Source organism: Anguilla anguilla, chromosome 5, assembly GCF_013347855.1.
Source record: "Anguilla anguilla isolate fAngAng1 chromosome 5, fAngAng1.pri, whole genome shotgun sequence".
NCBI lineage: Eukaryota > Metazoa > Chordata > Actinopteri > Anguilliformes > Anguillidae > Anguilla > Anguilla anguilla.
In genome coordinates this window covers 4268250-4289398 of record NC_049205.1, presented here as the reverse complement: position 1 = coordinate 4289398, position 21149 = coordinate 4268250, and the positions used below count along the sequence as shown (strand labels likewise).

Genomic DNA, 21149 nt, shown 5'->3' with positions numbered 1-21149 from the left:
CAATGAATGCTGGGATAGGCTCCAGCACCCCCCGCGACCCTGCTCAGGATAAGCAGGTATAGATAATGGATGGATGGATGGACATTGTAACATGTTCATTCAACCCAATCAAAGGCATTCTTTGGCATCGAATGATAAGAGTTGTGTCTGGCGCCCTCTTCTGGGTGTGGAGAATATTTAACACCCTCCTCACATTATGAACATTCTTGCACATCAGGATGAGACAATACTGTTTACCCAGAGCCATCCTGTCACAGCTTACCAATCAAGATATTCTGTTTTTCAGGACACAGTACTGCCGATGGAACCAAACAATAGACGTGCTCTTGCCTGCACCTTCGTCACCAGCCTTTTAATTCAGATTTTTTTTTTACACTTGCTCCCATTTCTTTTTACTTCTGCCATTATGTTTTATTAGTTTTACTATAATAATAATAATAATAATCATAATTTAGCAGCATTTTGCTGCCATTTCCAAGTGATTTAAATAGTGAAATAAAATAAGCCACCATATAAAGAGAATTGAGGGGGTTCCCTGGATGAAGGCCTGAAGCGTGTTCATGTACGCACACTTTTAATGATATTTGTGGGATTATGTGGGATTCACGAAACTTTTTTCATTCGTACGCATATTTTATGAACCATGTTTATGTACGAATTAGTAACTGGTCCTATGATGAAATTTAGGATGAAATTCACGCAAAGTCTATGCATGATGTCCCTGAGTTTTATTGGAGATCTGTTGTTTTTCAAAACGACCCTGAATGTCTTATTTATTACAACAGGTTCTACTGTAGGATCCCCTTAATTGGTTTGTAATTGTCCAAGGGTGACCATGTCTTACTGTCAAGGGAGGTTGTAGGAAGGCTCAGGAGGCAGGAAGTCAGCAGAACTGATATTGTTCTTAATTTTTACAGTGATTAAATATTTGCAGTGAAGCCAAGACTGGCACAAAAAAAAGAAGAAAAAAAAAAAGAATAAATATTTGCAAATGTTCAGACTTGTCGACTGTCGCCGTTGCGCTCATTGCAACACATGAATCTCAAGAATCAGTCATTCAGACATCAAAGTGAAAATCAAAGTGAATTCATTTTTGACTTGAGCATTGTTAGCTTTTATCAAGCATTTTTGCATTTGGAGCTTGTAAAGTTAATAATCTGACCCTTAATAAAGGATTTAAATGCCTTCTGGTACAGGCAGATGTTTTCTGATGTGTTAGTTTTAAAAAAACCACTCACCATTCACTTTATTAGGTAAACCAGTCTAGTTTCAGGGAGGACCTTGTTTTGCTTCCAGGACAACATGAATTCTTCATGGCATGGATTCAACAAGGTGCATCGTTGCCTGCAACAATAGGTCTAACTGTAGTGACCCAGCCTGTTCAAACTGGTTTTACAGTGTGCGTAAAAGCACAGATTCCATTCATGTGAAAATAATCAGACACATATCATAAAACAGACTAACAAAAGGACACTTTTATAACAGAGAAATAAAAAAAAAAATACTCACACACACACACACACACACACACATATTCAAATCACTGGGAATCACAGGTCAAAAAAAAGTGTGGTTGAAGTTAATTTGGATAATTTGATAACTGTTTTTGAGAGACCACCTGTCAAACTAAATTGTGTACAAGTCCACACACCTTCATAGCAAATAACAACCTCCTTGTTCTCATTGGAATGCATACGCCTATTACATGTATGCAATTAATACACCCTGTCCTATGAGTCAGACGTAACAGCTATAGTCACATAATTTAAAATGTACACCCCTGAAACGCACCCTAAGATGCTGAGCACACCTTAAAAACACCTCCCTTCAGTTACCCAACGGCAGAACGCTAATTCATCGCACTGAAGTTTAGTTGTGCTTTTTACTTTGACAAAGTGATTGCGTGCTAGAAAGATCTTCAAATCCAAGCAAACTAGAAGATTCTATTTTCCGGACCAGAGAGATATGAACTTTGGAAAGAAGAGGGGGTGAGTTTGGCTACATGAACTGAAGAGAGGAGACAGATTATATTATCAATTCATTTTTATATTTGGTTGACTATGATAACACATAGACTACAGATTCTAAGGAGCTGATTTATGAGAGAGCATAAAATATGAGCAACGATGTTTGCAGAAAAGGCATGAGATTATGGGGATGTAATTTTATCAGACCATACGATGAAGTTTTGCGGGTAGAATCTATGTTGGAGTTGTGGGTATAATTACTGGATGGTAATAGGAAAAAATGATCAATTTACAATTTTGAAACATTGAGAGGTACATAAATAACATCTTTAGTTTGATTCATTTCTTATGCAGTCAAAACAAATCAGTCATATGGCCACCTTTGTGATAAAAAGGCTCTACCCATCTGCATTGGTTTAGGGGAAGACTGGGAGACTTGTCATCCTCAATATTTTCATATGAATTGATTGCTGTACTCAGTAGCTTGTCAAATATGATCTTTGACTACACCAGACTAGATGGTACAGTCTTCCCCAAAGCGTAAATGGACGATGTTTTGATTTGTTTGGACAATTTTTTAATTACTACTTTGGAGAGACCTCCGGTAAAACCGAATTGTGGTCAAGTCCACACGCCTTTCTAGCAACTATCAATCTCTTTGTTCTCATTGGAACGCATATACTTATTCTTGGTTTATTTTTGGAAAGGTTCTTGCTTAATCTATGTTATGTATGCAATTAATACACCCTGTCCTATGAGTGTGACGTAGCAGCTATAGGTCACATCACTTAGAAATGTACACCCCTTGAACCCACCCTAATATGTTGAGCGCACCTTTAAAACACCTCCCTTCGGATACCAACCGCCAGAACACTAATTCATCGCACTGAAGTTCAGTTGCGCTTTCTACTTTGACAGAGCGATTGGGCGCTAGAAAGATTTTAAAATCAAAGAAAACTAGCAGATTCTACTTTCCGGACCAGAAAGATATGAACTTTGGAAAGAAGAGGGGGTGAGTTTGATTATATGAACTGAAGAGGGGAGATGGATTATATTATCAATCAATTTTTATTTTTGATTTACTATGATATTATATAGACTACAAATTCTAAGGAGCTGATTTATGAGAGAGCATACAATATAAGCAACAATGTTTGCAGAAAAGGCATGAGATTATGGGGACGTCATTTTATCAGACTAGATGGTGGAGTTTTGCGGGTAGAATCTATGTTGGAGTTGTGGGTATAATTACTGGATGGTAATAGAAAACAATTATCAATTTACAATTTTGAAACATTGAGAGGTACATAAATAACATCTTTAGTTTGATTCATTTCTTATGCAGTCAAAACAAATCAGTCATATGGCCACCTTTGTGATAAAAAGGCTCTACCCATCTGCATTGGTTTAGGGGAAGACTGGGAGACTTGTCATCCTCAATATTTTCATATGAATTGATTGCTGTACTCAGTAGCTTGTCAAATATGATCTTTGACTACACCAGACTAGATGGTACAGTCTTCCCCAAAGTGTAAATGGACGATGTTTTGATTTGTTTGGACAATTTTTTAATTACTACTTTGGAGAGACCTCCGGTAAAACCGAATTGTGGTCAAGTCCACACGCCTTTCTAGCAACTATCAATCTCTTTGTTCTCATTGGAACGCATATACTTATTCTTGGTTTATTTTTGGAAAGGTTCTTGCTTAATCTATGTTATGTATGCAATTAATACACCCTGTCCTATGAGTGTGACGTAGCAGCTATAGGTCACATCACTTAGAAATGTACACCCCTTGAACCCACCCTAATATGTTGAGCGCACCTTTAAAACACCTCCCTTCGGATACCAACCGCCAGAACACTAATTCATCGCACTGAAGTTCAGTTGCGCTTTCTACTTTGACAGAGCGATTGGGCGCTAGAAAGATTTTAAAATCAAAGAAAACTAGCAGATTCTACTTTCCGGACCAGAAAGATATGAACTTTGGAAAGAAGAGGGGGTGAGTTTGATTATATGAACTGAAGAGGGGAGATGGATTATATTATCAATCAATTTTTATTTTTGATTTACTATGATATTATATAGACTACAAATTCTAAGGAGCTGATTTATGAGAGAGCATACAATATAAGCAACAATGTTTGCAGAAAAGGCATGAGATTATGGGGACGTCATTTTATCAGACTAGATGGTGGAGTTTTGCGGGTAGAATCTATGTTGGAGTTGTGGGTATAATTACTGGATGGTAATAGAAAACAATTATCAATTTACAATTTTGAAACATTGAGAGGTACATAAATAACATCTTTAGTTTGATTCATTTCTTATGCAGTCAAAACAAATCAGTCATATGGCCACCTTTGTGATAAAAAGGCTCTACCCATCTGCATTGGTTTAGGGGAAGACTGGGAGACTTGTCATCCTCAATATTTTCATATGAATTGATTGCTGTACTCAGTAGCTTGTCAAATATGATCTTTGACTACACCAGACTAGATGGTACAGTCTTCCCCAAAGCGTAAATGGACGATGTTTTGATTTGTTTGGACAATTTTTTTATTACTACTTTGGAGAGACCTCCGGTAAAACCGAATTGTGGTCAAGTCTACACGCCTTTCTAGCAACTATCAATCTCTTTGTTCTCATTGGAACACATATACTTATTCTTGGTTTATTTTTGGAAAGGTCCTTGCTTAATCTATGTTATGTATGCAATTAATACACCCTGTCCTATGAGTGTGACGTAGCAGCTATAGTCACATCACTTAGAAATGTACACCCCTTGAACCCACCCTAATATGTTAAGCGCACCTTTAAAACACCTCTCTTCAGCTACCCAACAGCAGAACGCTAATTCATCGCACTGAAGTTCAGTTGCGCATTCCTACTTTGACGAAGCGATTGGGCGCTAGAAAGATTTTAAAATCGAAGAAAACTAGCAGATTCTACTTTCCGGACCAGAAAGATATGTACTTTGGAAAGAAGAGGGGGTGAGTTTGATTATATGAACTGAAGAGGGGAGACAGATTATATTATCAATCAATTTTTATTTTTGGTTTACTATGATGTCAGATAGACTACAGATTCTAAGGAGCTGATTTATGAGAGAACATAAAATGTGAGCAACAACGTTTGCAGAAAAGGCATGAGATTATGGGGACATAGTTTTATCAGACCATACGGTGGAGTTTTGCAGGCAGAATCTATCAATGTTGAAGTTGTGGATACAATTATTGGATGGTAATGTAAAAATGATCAATTTACAATTTTTAAACATTACATTACATTACATTTATTTAGTAGATGCTTTTATCCATAGCGACATACAAAAGTGCATTTCACAGTCATGGACAACTACAAAACACAGGTTCAATAAGATATGATACTCATTTCGTACAGCTATTTCTAGTCAAGAACACAGTTTAGTTCACACAGTGAACACTATTCTGACCTAACTTATGCCAAGCCAAACTAGGGAGAAGAACAAGCTACAATATTAGCACAAATACAAATTACCAAAAAATGCTGGAATAGGGGTACATGTAACATGAGTGTCATGAAAGGAGGGGATTTAAAGTGAAATGATATACAGAGTGGTGGTAGTTAGTGAAACATTGAGAGGTACATAAATAACATCTTTAGTTTGATCTGTTTCTTACACAGTCAGAACAAATCAGTCATATCTCCACCTTTGTGATAAAAAGGCTCTACCCACCTGCGTTGGTTTGGGGAAAGATTGGGAGACATGTCACCCTCAATATTTTCATATGAATTGATTGCTTGACTCACTAGCTTGTGACCTTTGATTACATCAGACTAGATGGTACAGTCTTCCACAAAAGCTTAAATGGACGATGTTTTGATTTGTTGGGACAATGTTTTAATTACTGTTTTGGAGAGACGTCTTGTAAAACCTAATTGTGTTCGAATCCACACGCCTTTGTAGCAAATAACAATCTCTTTATTCTCATTGGAATGCATATTCTGATTCTTGGTTTATTCTTAGAAATGTTTTTGCTTAATCTATGGTATGAATGCAATTAATACACCCTGTCCTATGAGTCAGACGTACCAGCTATAGGTCACATCACTCAGAAATGTACACCCCTTGAACCCACCCTAATATGTTGAGCGCACCTTTAAAACACCTCCCTTCGGATACCAACCGCCAGAACACTAATTCATCGCACTGAAGTTTAGTTGCGCTTTCTACTTTGACAAAGTGATTGCGTGCTAGAAATATTTTCAAATCAAAACAAACTAGCAGATTCTATTTTCCGGACCAGAGAGATATGAACTTTGAAAAGAAGAGGGGGTGAGTTTAGCTACATGAACAGAAGAGAGAAGACAGATTATGTCATCAATGAATGAGTGTATTTGGTTGACAATGATATCTCATAGACTACAGAATGTATGGAGCTGATTTTAGAGAGAGCAAAAAATATGAGTAACAACATTTGCAGAAATGGCATGAGATTATGCGGACATTATTTTTATCAGACCATACGGTGGGTGAATTTTTGCTGGTAAAATCTATCCACGTTGGTCGTGGGGGTTTAATTACTGGCTGGTAATAGGAAGCTATTATCAATTTACAATTTTTCAGAAACATCGCAAGGTACATAAGTAATGTTTGATCTATTTCTTACAGTCAAAACAGATCAATCACAATATCTCCACCTTCATGATAAAAAGGCTCTACCCATCTGTATTGGTTTGGGGGAAGATTGGGAGACAAGTCACCCTCAATATTTTCATATGAATTAATTAATTATGTTACCTTGACAACACCTGACTAGATGGTACAGCCTTCCCCAAAATTTACATGAAACATAGACCTATGGCTCTACCATATCACTAACCTATAGGTTTTCACAGTTAAAAAAAACAAATCCATAAAATAGAAATTTTGTTGACACCAGACGCCTTATAGGGTGTGGGTACTCTTTTAAAATAAATTATTTCAGAATAAAAATAAAACCTTTAAGCTTCAAATTGAAGGCTTTAAGCATTGCGTAATGAGAAAAGGACTCATTAAAACAAAAAGGTCTGCACTGGATACTAATTACACAGATTTTATTTACAATTGGTTTTCCAAGTTGAAACATTCACGTTTCAGGGACAGTGCAAATGATAACTTTCTGAGCTAACTGAGCTTATTTCAGGAACAAAATTAAATAAATAAATATACTTATACTAGCTCATATAGTCATAAAAGTCATAAAAGAAAAAGACTATAGCCTATATTTTAAATTCAGCACTCCATTAAGCACAACTTCCTATAATTTTAACGTCATAGTTCTAATTAAAAAACGTGTGGAGCCACTGGATTCCCTTACAAAAAAATCACTTGTGAAATTTGCCATTTCACATGTGAATCTAACATTTTCACATGTGAATCTTACATTTTCACATGTGAATCAAAATGTTCACAAGTAGAAAAAAAAATCACATGTAAACTGGACATATTCACGTGAAATAAAATTTATATGCGTGAAAAGAAAATATGTGACATGAAATCACGTTAAATTTGAATCATCACATGGGGATTCCACATTTTCATGTGAATACATTTTACAAATGTGAAAAATATAATCTTGAATGCACAATCATTGGACACCCATTACTGTCGGATTGTGCACAGTTGTGCAAAAAAAAACACAAAAAAAATATATTTTTTAGGTTTTTGAAGTGGCAGTTCTAGACTGATGGCTGTATTTCTGTAACTTAATAATGCATAAAAGATATCAGAGGAGGACAATCCTGTTATGTAGGCGACCAATCGACCAATCAACCGCACAAACATTATACCTTTATTGCTTGACCCATATCGCTATATGTGGTTATCACTGTCACTCAAATGTTGTAGAACTAAGTCAGAAATGCTTGGTTTCATTCATGAAATGTAGTGGTAAGGACAGGGTGAATTGTGGTTTGAAGCAATCTGGATCACAGTATGGCACTGATTATCTATGGGATAATCTTGAACAGCATCTGAAATTATTTTTAAAAAAGGGATTGTAGCAGGCAAAAATTAAGCATGTGCTGTTATGAATTGGCTACATATGTCTTATAATTTCTAACACGTATACGAAGCAAACATGAAGTGAACATATCTGGCAATAAAAGAAAGGATTTATTTGCATAATCAGTGACATCTCTGTTTGCATGGCCATTGATTTATTTCCTGTTAGGTTTCCCTCTAGATACCATGGAAGTAAAACGAAGAAAGCAATAAGCATCTTAATAACAGTGGGTAAGTCTGATACCAAACTTTGTGTCTTATTCAGAATATTCATGATTTTTGTAATTCCAGTGTGTTATTTGCGAAAAGAAAATTTGAAGCTAAACACAAAGATGTCAACAAAAAGATGAAGTTCCTTTAAAAAAAATCAATACACATTTATTGCTAAGAAAGCTTGAAATGTTTAGATTGAAGAAGCAAATCTCTTTAAAAGCCTGATATTGGCTGAAATACATGAATAATATTTCTCAGAATACTGTACTTACACAATCAAAGAAGGAAGACGGTCCAAAGTATCTTGAGTAAAAGCTTTATATTTCAACATGTTAAAACGTAAACAGTACAAAAAGATTTCTAAAAACAATGGGCACCCGCTCAGAAAAGCACACTAGTGAAGGTGAGAATATTTAAAGAACCTAAATGTGAGACTTTATATCTGTGCTGGTAAAATACATGGAAACAGTGGACTGCAAGTGCTGTCATTTTGATATATGTGTGTGTATATAAACAAAATGTAAAATAGGACAAAGGAAATAATTGTTTCATTCTCCTTTGGTCAAAGTCTGTGTCTGCTGGCAAATAAATGGAGCGACCGGAACAACGACTGCAGCCCGAACCACAACAAGCCCACCAACAACAACTATTGCCCCAAGTACAACAAGTGCTCCAACAACAACAGCAGCCCCTACCACAACAAGCCCACCAACAACAACTATTGCCCCAAGTACAACAAGTGCTCCAACAACAACAGCAGCCCCTACCACAACAAGCCCACCAACAACAACTATTGCCCCAACTACAACAGGTGCTCCAACAACTACTGAAGCCCCTACGACAACAGGCCCACCAACAACAACAACTATGGCCCCAACAACAACAAGTACTCGAACAACAACTAAGTCCCCCACCACAACAAACCCACCAACAACAACTATGGCCCCAACTACAACAAGTGCTCCAACAACAACAGCAGCCCCTACCACACCAAGCCCACTAACAACAACTATTGCCCTAACTACAACAGGTGCTCCAACAACAACTACAGCCCCTACCACAACAAACCCACCAACAACTATGGCCCCAACTACAACAAGTGCTCCAACAACAACTGCAGCCCCTACCACAACAAGCCCACCAACAACAACTATGGCCCCAACTACAACAAGTGCTCCAACAACAACTGCAGCCCCTACCACAACAAGCCCACCATCAACAACTATGGCCCCAACTACAACAAGTGCTCCAACAATAACAGCAGCCCCTACCACAACAAGCCCACCAACAACAACTATTGCCCCAACTACAACAAGTGCTCCAACAACAACTGCAGCCCCTACCACAACAAGCCCACTAACAACAACTACGGCCCCAACTACAACAAGTGCTCCAACAACAACTGCAGCCCGTACCACAACAAGCCCACCAACAACAACTATTTCCCCAACTACAACAGGTGCTCCAACAATAACTGCAGCCCCTACCACAACAAACCCACCAACAACTATGGCCCCAACTACAACAAGTGCTCCAACAACAACTGCAGCTCCTACCACAACAAGCCCACCAACAACAACTACGGCCCCAACTACAACAAGTGCTCCAACAACAACTGCATTCCCTACCACAACAAGCCCACCAACAACAACTATGGCCCCAACTACAACAAGTGCTCCAACAACAACTGCAGCCCGTACCACAACAAGCCCAACAACGACAACTATGGCCCCAACTACAACAAGTGCTCCAACAACAACTGCAGCCCCTACCACAACAAGCCCACCAACAACAACTATGGCCCAACTACAAGTGCTCTAACAACAACTGCAGCCCCTACCACAACAAGCCCACCAACGACAACTATGGCCCCAACTACAACAAGTGCTCCAACAACAACAGCAGCCCCTACCACAACAAGCCCACCAACAACAACTATTGCCCCAACTACAACAGGTGCTCCAACAACTACTGAAGCCCCTACGACAACAGGCCCACCAACAACAACAACTATGGCCTCAACAACAACAAGTGCTCCAACAACAACTAAGTCCCCTACCACAACAAACCCACCAACAACAACTATGCCCCAACTACAACAAGTGCTCCAACAACAACAGCAGCCCCTACCACAACAAGCCCACCAACAACAACTATTTCCCCAACTACAACAGGTGCTCCAACAACAACTGCAGCCCCTACCACAACAAACCCACCAACAACTATGGCCCCAACTACAACAAGTGCTCCAACAACAACTGCAGCCCCTACCACAACAAGCCCACCAACAACAACTATGGCCTCAACTACAACAAGTGCTCCAACAACAACAGCAGCCCCTACCACAACAAGCCCACCAACAACAACTATTGCCCCAACTACAACAAGTGCTCCAACAACAACTGCAGCCCCTACCACAACAAGCCCACCAACAACAACTATGGCCTCAACTACAACAAGTGCTCCAACAACAACAGCAGCCCCTACCACAACAAGCCCACCAACAACAACTATTGCCCCAACCACAACAGGTGCTCCAACAACAACTGCAGCCTCTACCACAACAAGCCCACCAACAACAACTTTGGCCCCAACTACAACAAGTTCTCCAACAACAACTGCAGCCCCTACCACAACAAGCCCACTAACAACAACTATGGCCCCAACTACAACAAGTGCTCCAACAACAACTGAAGCCCCTAACCACAACAAGCCCACCAACAACAACTATGGCCCCAACTACAACAAGTGCTCCAACAACAACTGCAGCCCCTTACCACAACAAACCCACCAACAACAACTATGGCCCCAACTACAACAAGTGCTCCAACAACAACTGCAGCTCGTACCACAACAAGCCCACCAACAACAACTATGGCCCCAACTACAAGTGCTCTAACAACAACTGCAGCCCCTACCACAACAAGCCCACCAACGACAACTATGGCCCCAACTACAACAAGTGCTCCAACAACAACAGCAGCCCCTACCACAACAAGGCCACCAACAACAACTATTGCCCCAACTACAACAGGTGCTCCAACAACTACTGAAGCCCCTACGACAACAGGCCCACCAACAACAACAACTATGGCCTCAACACAACAAGTGCTCCAACAACAACTAAGTCCCCTACCACAACAAACCCACCAACAACAACTATGCCCCCAACTACAACAAGTGCTCCAACAACAACAGCAGCCCCTACCACAACAAGCCCACCAACAACAACTATTTCCCCAACTACAACAGGTGCTCCAACAACAACAGCAGCCCCTACCACAACAAGCCCACCAACAACAACTATTTCCCCAACTACAACAAGTGCTCCAACAACAACTGCAGCTCCTACCACAACAAGCCCACCAACAACAACTACTGGCCCCAACTACAACAAGTGCTCCAACAACAACTGCATTCCCTACCACAACAAGCCCACCAACAACAACTATGGCCCCAACTACAACAAGTGCTCCAACAACAACTGCAGCCCGTACCACAACAAGCCCACCAACGACAACTATGGCCCCAACTACAACAAGTGCTCCAACAACAACTGCAGCCCCTACCACAACAAGCCCACCAACAACAACTATGGCCCCAACTACAACAAGTGCTCCAACAACAACTGCAGCCCCTACCACAACAAACCCACCAACAACAACTATGGCCCCAACTACAACAAGTGCTCCAACAACAACTGCAGCCTCGTACCACAACAAGCCCACCAACAACAACTATGGCCCCAACTACAACAAGTGCTCCAACAACAACTGCAGCCCCTACCACAACAAGCCCACCAACAACAACTATGGCCCCAACTACAACAAGTGCTCCAACAACAACTGCAGCCCCTACCACAACAAGCCCACCAACAACAACTATGGCCCCAACTACAACAAGTGCTCCAACAACAACTGCAGCCCCTACCACAACAAGCCCACCAACAACAACTATTGCCCCAACTACAACAAGTGCTCCAACAACAACTGCAGCCCCTACCACAACAAGCCCACCAACAACAACTATGGCCCCAACTACAACAAGTGCTCCAACAACAACTGCAGCCCCTACCACAACAAGCCCACCAACAACAACTATGGCCTCAACTACAAATCGAGCTCCAACAACAACTGCAGCCCCTACCACAACAAGCCCACCAACAACAACTATTGGCCCCAACTACAACAAGTTCTCCAACAACAACTGCAGCCCCTACCACAACAAGCCCACTAACAACAACTATGGCCCCAACTACAACAAGTGCTCCAACAACAACTGAAGCCCCTACCACAACAAGCCCACCAACAACAACTATGGCCCCAACTACAACAAGTGCTCCAACAACAACTGCAGCCCCTACCACAACAAGCCCACCAACAACAACTATGGCCCCAACTACAACAAGTGCTCCAACAACAACTGAAGCCCCTACCACAACAAGCCCACCAACAACAACTATGGCCCCAACTACAACAAGTGCTCCAACAACAACTGAAGTCCCCTACCACAACAAACCCACCAACAACAACTATGGCCCCAACTACAACAAGTGCTCCAACAACAACTGCAGCCCCTACCACAACAAGCCCACCAACAACAACTATGGCCCCAACTACAACAAGTGCTCCAACAACAACTGAAGCCCCTACCACAACAAGCCCACCAACAACAACTATGGCCCCAACTACAACAAGTGCTCCAACAACAACTGAAGCCCCTACCACAACAAACCCACCAACAACAACTATGGCCCCAACTACAACAAGTGCTCCAACAACAACTGAAGCCCCTACCACAACAAACCCACCAACAACAACTATGGCCCCAACTACAACAAGTGCTCCAACAACAACTGAAGCCCCTACCACAACAAGCCCACCAACAACAACTATGGCCTCAACTACAACAAGTGCTCCAACAACAACTGCAGCCCCTACCACAACAAGCCCACCAACAACAACTATGGCCCCAACTACAACAAGTGCTCCAACAACAACTGAAGCCCCTACCACAACAAGCCCACCAACAACAACTATGGCCCCAACTACAACAAGTGCTCCAACAACAACTGAAGCCCCTACCACAACAAGCCCACCAACAACAACTATGGCCCCAACAACAACAAGTGCTCCAACAACAACTGCAGCCTCTACCACAACAAGCCCACCAACAACAACTATTGGCCCCAACTACAACAAGTGCTCCAACAACAACTGCAGCCCCTACCACAACAAGCCCACTAACAACAACTATGGCCCCAACTACAACAAGTGCTCCAACAACAACTGAAGCCCCTACCACAACAAGCCCACCAACAACAACTATGGCCCCAACTACAACAAGTGCTCCAACAACAACTGCAGCCCCTACCACAACAAGCCCACCAACAACAACTATGGCCCCAACTACAACAAGTGCTCCAACAACAACTGAAGCCCCTACCACAACAAGCCCACCAACAACAACTATGGCCCCAACTACAACAAGTGCTCCAACAACAACTGAAGTCCCCTACCACAACAAACCCACCAACAACAACTATGGCCCCAACTACAACAAGTGCTCCAACAACAACTAGCAGCCCCTACCACAACAAGCCCACCAACAACAACTATTGCCCCAACTACAACAGGTGCTCCAACAACAACTGAAGCCCCTACCACAACAAGCCCACCAACAACAACTATGGCCCCAACAACAACAAGTGCTCCAACAACAACTGAAGTCCCCTACCACAACAAACCCACCAACAACAACTATGGCCCCAACTACAACAAGTGCTCCAACAACAACTGCAGCCCCTACCACAACAAGCCCACCAACAACAACTATGGCCCCAACTACAACAAGTGCTCCAACAACAACTGCAGCCCCTACCACAACAAGCCCACCAACAACAACTATGGCCTCAACTACAACAAGTGCTTCCAACAACAACAGCAGCCCCTACCACAACAAGCCCACCAACAACAACTATTGCCCCAACTACAACAAGTGCTCCAACAACAACTGCAGCCCCTACCACAACAAGCCCACCAACAACAACTATGGCCTCAACTACAACAAGTGCTCCAACAACAACAGCAGCCCCTACCACAACAAGCCCACCAACAACAACTATTGCCCCAACTACAACAAGTGCTCCAACAACAACTGCAGCCTCTACCACAACAAGCCCACCAACAACAACTTTGGCCCCAACTACAACAAGTTCTCCAACAACAACTGCAGCCCCTACCACAACAAGCCCACTAACAACAACTATGGCCCCAACTACAACAAGTGCTCCAACAACAACTGAAGCCCCTACCACAACAAGCCCACCAACAACAACTATGGCCCCAACTACAACAAGTGCTCCAACAACAACTGCAGCCCCTACCACAACAAGCCCACCAACAACAACTATGGCCCCAACTACAACAAGTGCTCCAACAACAACTGCAGTCCCTACCACAACAAGCCCACCAACAACAACTATGGCCCCAACTACAACAAGTGCTCCAACAACAACTGCAGCCCCTACCACAACAAGCCCACCAACAACAACTATGGCCCCAACTACAACAAGTGCTCCAACAACAACTGAAGCCCCTACCACAACAAGCCCACCAACAACAACTATGGCCCCAACTACAACAAGTGCTCCAACAACAACTGAAGCCCCTACCACAACAAAGCCCACCAACAACAACTATGGCCCCAACTACAACAAGTGCTCCAACAACAACTGAAGCCCCTACCACAACAAACCCACCAACAACAACTATGGCCCCAACTACAACAAGTGCTCCAACAACAACTGAAGCCCCTACCACAACAAAGCCCACCAACAACAACTATGGCCCCAACTACAACAAGTGCTCCAACAACAACTGAAGCCCCTACCACAACAAACCCACCAACAACAACTATGGCCCCAACTACAACAAGTGCTCCAACAACAACTGAAGCCCCTACCACAACAAGCCCACCAACAACAACTATGGCCCCAACTACAACAAGTGCTCCAACAACAACTGAAGTCCCCTACCACAACAAACCCACCAACAACAACTATGGCCCCAACTACAACAAGTGCTCCAACAACAACTGAAGCCCCTACCACAACAAGCCCACCAACAACAACTATGGCCCCAACTACAACAAGTGCTCCAACAACAACTGAAGCCCCTACCACAACAAACCCACCAACAACAACTATGGCCCCAACTACAACAAGTGCTCCAACAACAACTGCAGCCCCTACCACAACAAACCCACCAACAACAACTATGGCCCCAACTACAACAAGTGCTCCAACAACAACTGCAGCCCCTACCACAACAAGCCCACCAACAACAACTATGGCCCCAACTACAACAAGTGCTCCAACAACAACTGCAGCCCCTACCACAACAAGCCCACCAACAACAACTATGGCCTCAACTACAACAAGTGCTCCAACAACAACAGCAGCCCCTACCACAACAAGCCCACCAACAACAACTATGGCCCCAACTACAACAAGTGCTTCCAACAACAACTGAAGCCCCTACCACAACAAGCCCACCAACAACAACTATGGCCCCAACTACAACAAGTGCTCCAACAACAACTGAAGCCCCTACCACAACAAGCCCACCAACAACAACTATGGCCTCAACTACAACAAGTGCTCCAACAACAACAGCAGCCCCTACCACAACAAGCCCACCAACAACAACTATTGCCCCAACCACAACAGGTGCTCCAACAACAACTGCAGCCTCTACCACAACAAGCCCACCAACAACAACTTTGGCCCCAACTACAACAAGTTCTCCAACAACAACTGCAGCCCCTACCACAACAAGCCCACTAACAACAACTATGGCCCCAACTACAACAAGTGCTCCAACAACAACTGAAGCCCCTACCACAACAAGCCCACCAACAACAACTATGGCCCCAACTACAACAAGTGCTCCAACAACAACTGCAGCCCCTACCACAACAAGCCCACCAACAACAACTATGGCCCCAACTACAACAAGTGCTCCAACAACAACTGAAGCCCCTACCACAACAAGCCCACCAACAACAACTATGGCCCCAACTACAACAAGTGCTCCAACAACAACTGAAGCCCCTACCACAACAAACCCACCAACAACAACTATGGCCCCAACTACAACAAGTGCTCCAACAACAACTGCAGCCCCTACCACAACAAAGCCCACCAACAACAACTATGGCCCCAACTACAACAAGTGCTCCAACAACAACTGCAGCCCCTACCACAACAAGCCCACCAACAACAACTATGGCCCCAACTACAACAAGTGCTCCAACAACAACTGAAGCCCCTACCACAACAAGCCCACCAACAACAACTATGGCCCCAACTACAACAAGTGCTCCAACAACAACTGAAGCCCCTACCACAACAAACCCACCAACAACAACTATGGCCCCAACTACAACAAGTGCTCCAACAACAACTGAAGCCCCTACCACAACAAGCCCACCAACAACAACTATGGCCCCAACTACAACAAGTGCTCCAACAACAACTGAAGCCCCTACCACAACAAGCCCACCAACAACAACTATGGCCCCAACTACAACAAGTGCTCCAACAACAACTGAAGCCCCTACCACAACAAAGCCCACCAACAACAACTATGGCCCCAACTACAACAAGTGCTCCAACAACAACTGAAGCTCCTACCACAACAAGCCCACCAACAACAACTATGGCCCCAACTACAACAAGTGCTCCAACAACAACTGAAGCCCCTACCACAACAAGCCCACCAACAACAACTATGGCCCCAACTACAACAAGTGCTCCAACAACAACTGAAGCCCCTACCACAACAAGCCCACCAACAACAACTATGGCCCCAACTACAACAAGTGCTCCAACAACAACTGAAGCCCCTACCACAACAAGCCCATCAACAACAACTATGGCCCCAACTACAACAAGCTGCTTCCAACAACAACTGAAGCCCCTACCACAACAAACCCACCAACAACAACTATGGCCCCAACTACAACAAGTGCTCCAACAACAACTGCAGCCCCTACCACAACAAGCCCACCAACAACAACTATGGCCCCAACTACAACAAGTGCTCCAACAACAACTGAAGCCCCTACCACAACAAACCCACCAACAACAACTATGGCCCCAACTACAACAAGTGCTCCAACAACAACTGAAGCCCCTACCACAACAAGCCCACCAACAACAACTATGGCCCCAACTACAACAAGTGCTCCAACAACAACTGAAGCCCCTACCACAACAAACCCACCAACAACAACTATGGCCCCAACTACAACAAGTGCTCCAACAACAACTGAAGCCCCTACCACAACAAACCCACTAACAACAACTATGGCCCCAACTACAACAAGTGCTCCAACAACAACTGAAGCCCCTACCACAACAAGCCAACCAACAACAACTATGACCCCAACTAAAACAAGTGCTTCCAACAACAACTGAAGCCCCTACCACAACAAGCCCACCAACAACAACTATGGCCGCAACTACAACAAGTGTTCCAACAACAACTGAAGCCCCTACCACAACAAACCCACCAACAACAACTATGGCCCCAACTACAACAAGTGCTCCAACAACAACTGAAGCCCCTACCACAACAAGCCCACTAACAACAACTATGGCCCCAACAACAACAAGTGCTCCAACAACAACTGAAGCCCCTACCACAACAAACCAACCAAAAACAACTATGGCCCCAACTACAACAAGTGCTCCAACAACAACATGCAGCCCCTACCACAACAAACCCACGAACAACAACTATGGCCCCAACTACAACAAGTGCTCCAACAACAACTGAAGCCCCTACCACAACAAGCCCACCAACAACAACTATGGCCCCAACTACAACAAGTGCTCCAACAACAACTGAAGCCCCTACCACAACAAGCCCACCAACAACAACTACGGCTCCAACAACAACAAGTGCTCCAACAACAACTGAAACCCCTACCACAACAAAGCCACCAACAACAACTATGGCCCCAACTACAACAAGTGCTCCAACAACAACTGAAGCCCCTACCACAACAAGCCCACCAACAACAACTATTGCCCCAACTACAACAAGTGCTCCAACAACAACTGAAGCCCCTACCACAACAAAGCCACCAACGAACAACTATGGCCCCAACTACAACAAGTGCTCCAACAACAACTGCAGCCCCTACCACAACAAGCCCACCAACAACAACAATGGCCCCAACTACAACAAGTGCTCCAACAACAACTGAAGCCCCTACCACAACGAACCCACCAACAACAACTATGGCCCCAACTACAACAAGTGCTCCAACTACAACTGAAACCCCTACCACAACAAACACACCAACAACAACCATGGCCCCAACTACAACAAGTGCTCCAACAACAACTGAAGCCCTTACCACAACAAGCCCACCAACAACAACAATGGTCCCAACAACGACAAGTGTTCCAACAACAACTGAAACCCCTACCACAACAAGCCCACCAACAACAACTATGGCCGCAACTACAACAAGTGTTCCAACCACAACTGAAACCCCTACCACAACAAACACACCAACAACAACTATGGCCCCAACTACAACAAGTGCTCCAACAACAACTGAAGCCCCTACCACAACAAGCCCACCAACAACAACAATGGTCCCAACAACAACAAGTGTTCCAACAACAACTGAAGCCCCTACCACAACAAGCCCACCAACAACAACTATGGCCCCAACTAAAACAAGTGCTCCAACAACAACTGAAGCCCCTACCACAACAAATCCACAAACAACAACTATGGCCCCAACTACAACAAGTGCTCCAACAACAACTGAAGCCCCTACCACAACAAACCCACCAACAACAACTATGGCCCCAACTACAACAAGTGCTCCAACAACAACTTGAAGCCCCTACCACAACGAAGCCCACCAACAACAACTATGGCCCCAACTACAACAAGTGCTCCAACAACAACTGAAGCCCCTACCACAACAAGCCCACCAACAACAACATTGTCCCCAACAACAACAAGTGTTCCAACAACAACTGAAACCCCTACCACAACAAACCCACCAACGACAACTATGGCCCCAACTACAACAAGTGCTCCAACAACAACTGAAGCCCCTACCACAACAAGCCAACCAACAACAACTATGGCCCCAACTACAACAAGTGCTCCAACAACAACTGCAGCCCCTACCACAACAAGCCCACCAACAACAACTATGGCCCCAACTACAACAAGTGCTCCAACAACAACTGCATTCCCTACCACAACAAACCAACCAACAAAAACTATAGCCCCAACAACAACAAGTGCTCCAACAACAACTGCAGCCCCTACCACAACAAGCCCACCAACAACAACTATGGCCCCAACAACAACAAGTGCTCCATCAACAACTGAAGCCCCTACAACAACAAACCCACCAACGACAACTATGGCCCCAACGACAACAAGTGCTCCAACAACAACTGAAGCCCCTACCACAACAAACCCACCAACAACAACTATGGCCCCAACTACAACAAGTGCTCCAACAACAACTGCAGCCCCTACCACAACAAACCCACCAACAACAACTATGGCCCCAACTACAACAAGTGCTCCAACAACAACTGCAGCCCCTACCACAACAAGCCCACCAACAACAACTACGGCCCCAACTACAACAAGTGCTCCAACAACAACTGAAGCCCCTACCACAACAAGCCCACCAACAACAACTACGGCCCCAACAACAACAAGTGTTCCAACAACAACTGAAACCCCTACCACAACAAACCCACCAACGACAACTATGGCCCCAACGACAACAAGTGCTCCAACAACAACTGAAGCCCCTACCACAACGAGCCCACCAACAACAACTATGGCCCCAACTACAACAAGTGCTCCAACAACAACTGAAGCTCCTACCACAACAAGCCCACCAACAACAACTATGGCCCCAACAACAACAAGTGTTCCAACAACAACTGAAACCCCTACCACAACAAACCCACTAACGACAACTATGGCCCCAACGACAACAAGTGCTCCAACAACAACTGAAGTTTCTACCACAACAAGCCCACCAACAACAACGATGGCCCCAACTACAACAAGTGCTCCAACAACAACTGAAGCCCCTACCACAACAAGCCCACCAACAACAACGATGGCCCCAACTACAACAAGTGCTCCAACAACAAGTGAAGCCCCTACCACAACGAACCCACCAACAACAACTATGGCCCCAACTACAACAAGTGCTCCAACAACAACTGAAGCCCCTACCACAACAAGCCCATCAACAACAACTATGGCCCCAACAACAACAACTGTTCCAACAACAACTGAAACCCCTACCACAACAAACCCACCAACAACAACTATGGCCCCAACGACAACAAGTGCTCCAACAACAACTGCAGCCCCTACCACAACGAGCCCACCAACAACAACGATGGCCCCAACTACAACAAGTGCTCCAACAACAACTGAAGCCCCTACCACAACGAACCCACCAACAACAACTATGGCCCCAACTACAACAAGTGCTCCAACAACAACTGAAGCCCCTACCACAACAAGCCCACCAACAACAACTATGGCCCCAACAACAACAAGTGCTCCAACAACAACTGAAGCCCCTACAACAACAAACCCACCAACGACAACTATGGCCCCAACGACAACAAGTGCTCCAACAACAACTGAAGCCCCTACCACACCAAACCCACTAACAACAACTATGGCCCCAACTACAACAAGTGCTCAAACAACAACTGAAGCCCCTACCACAACAAGCAAACCAACAACAACAATGGTCCCAACAACGACAAGTGTTCCAACAACAACTGAAGCCCCTACCACAACAAGCCCACCAACAACAACTATGGCCGCAACTTCAACAAGTGTTCCAACAACAACTG

At 43.9% G+C, this 21149-nt stretch overlaps 1 protein-coding gene across 1 annotated transcript; it reads left to right on the top strand.

Moving 5' to 3' along the window:
* Positions 1 to 18479: 18479 nt before the first annotated feature.
* On the top strand, positions 18480 to 20155 carry LOC118226862 (mucin-2-like; the record flags this gene model as incomplete). Its single annotated transcript, XM_035416829.1, has 2 exons — positions 18480 to 19113; positions 19533 to 20155. Coding segments are annotated over 2 exons (1257 nt in total), but the record flags the coding sequence as incomplete, so codon positions are not given.
* Positions 20156 to 21149: the final 994 nt, after the last annotated feature.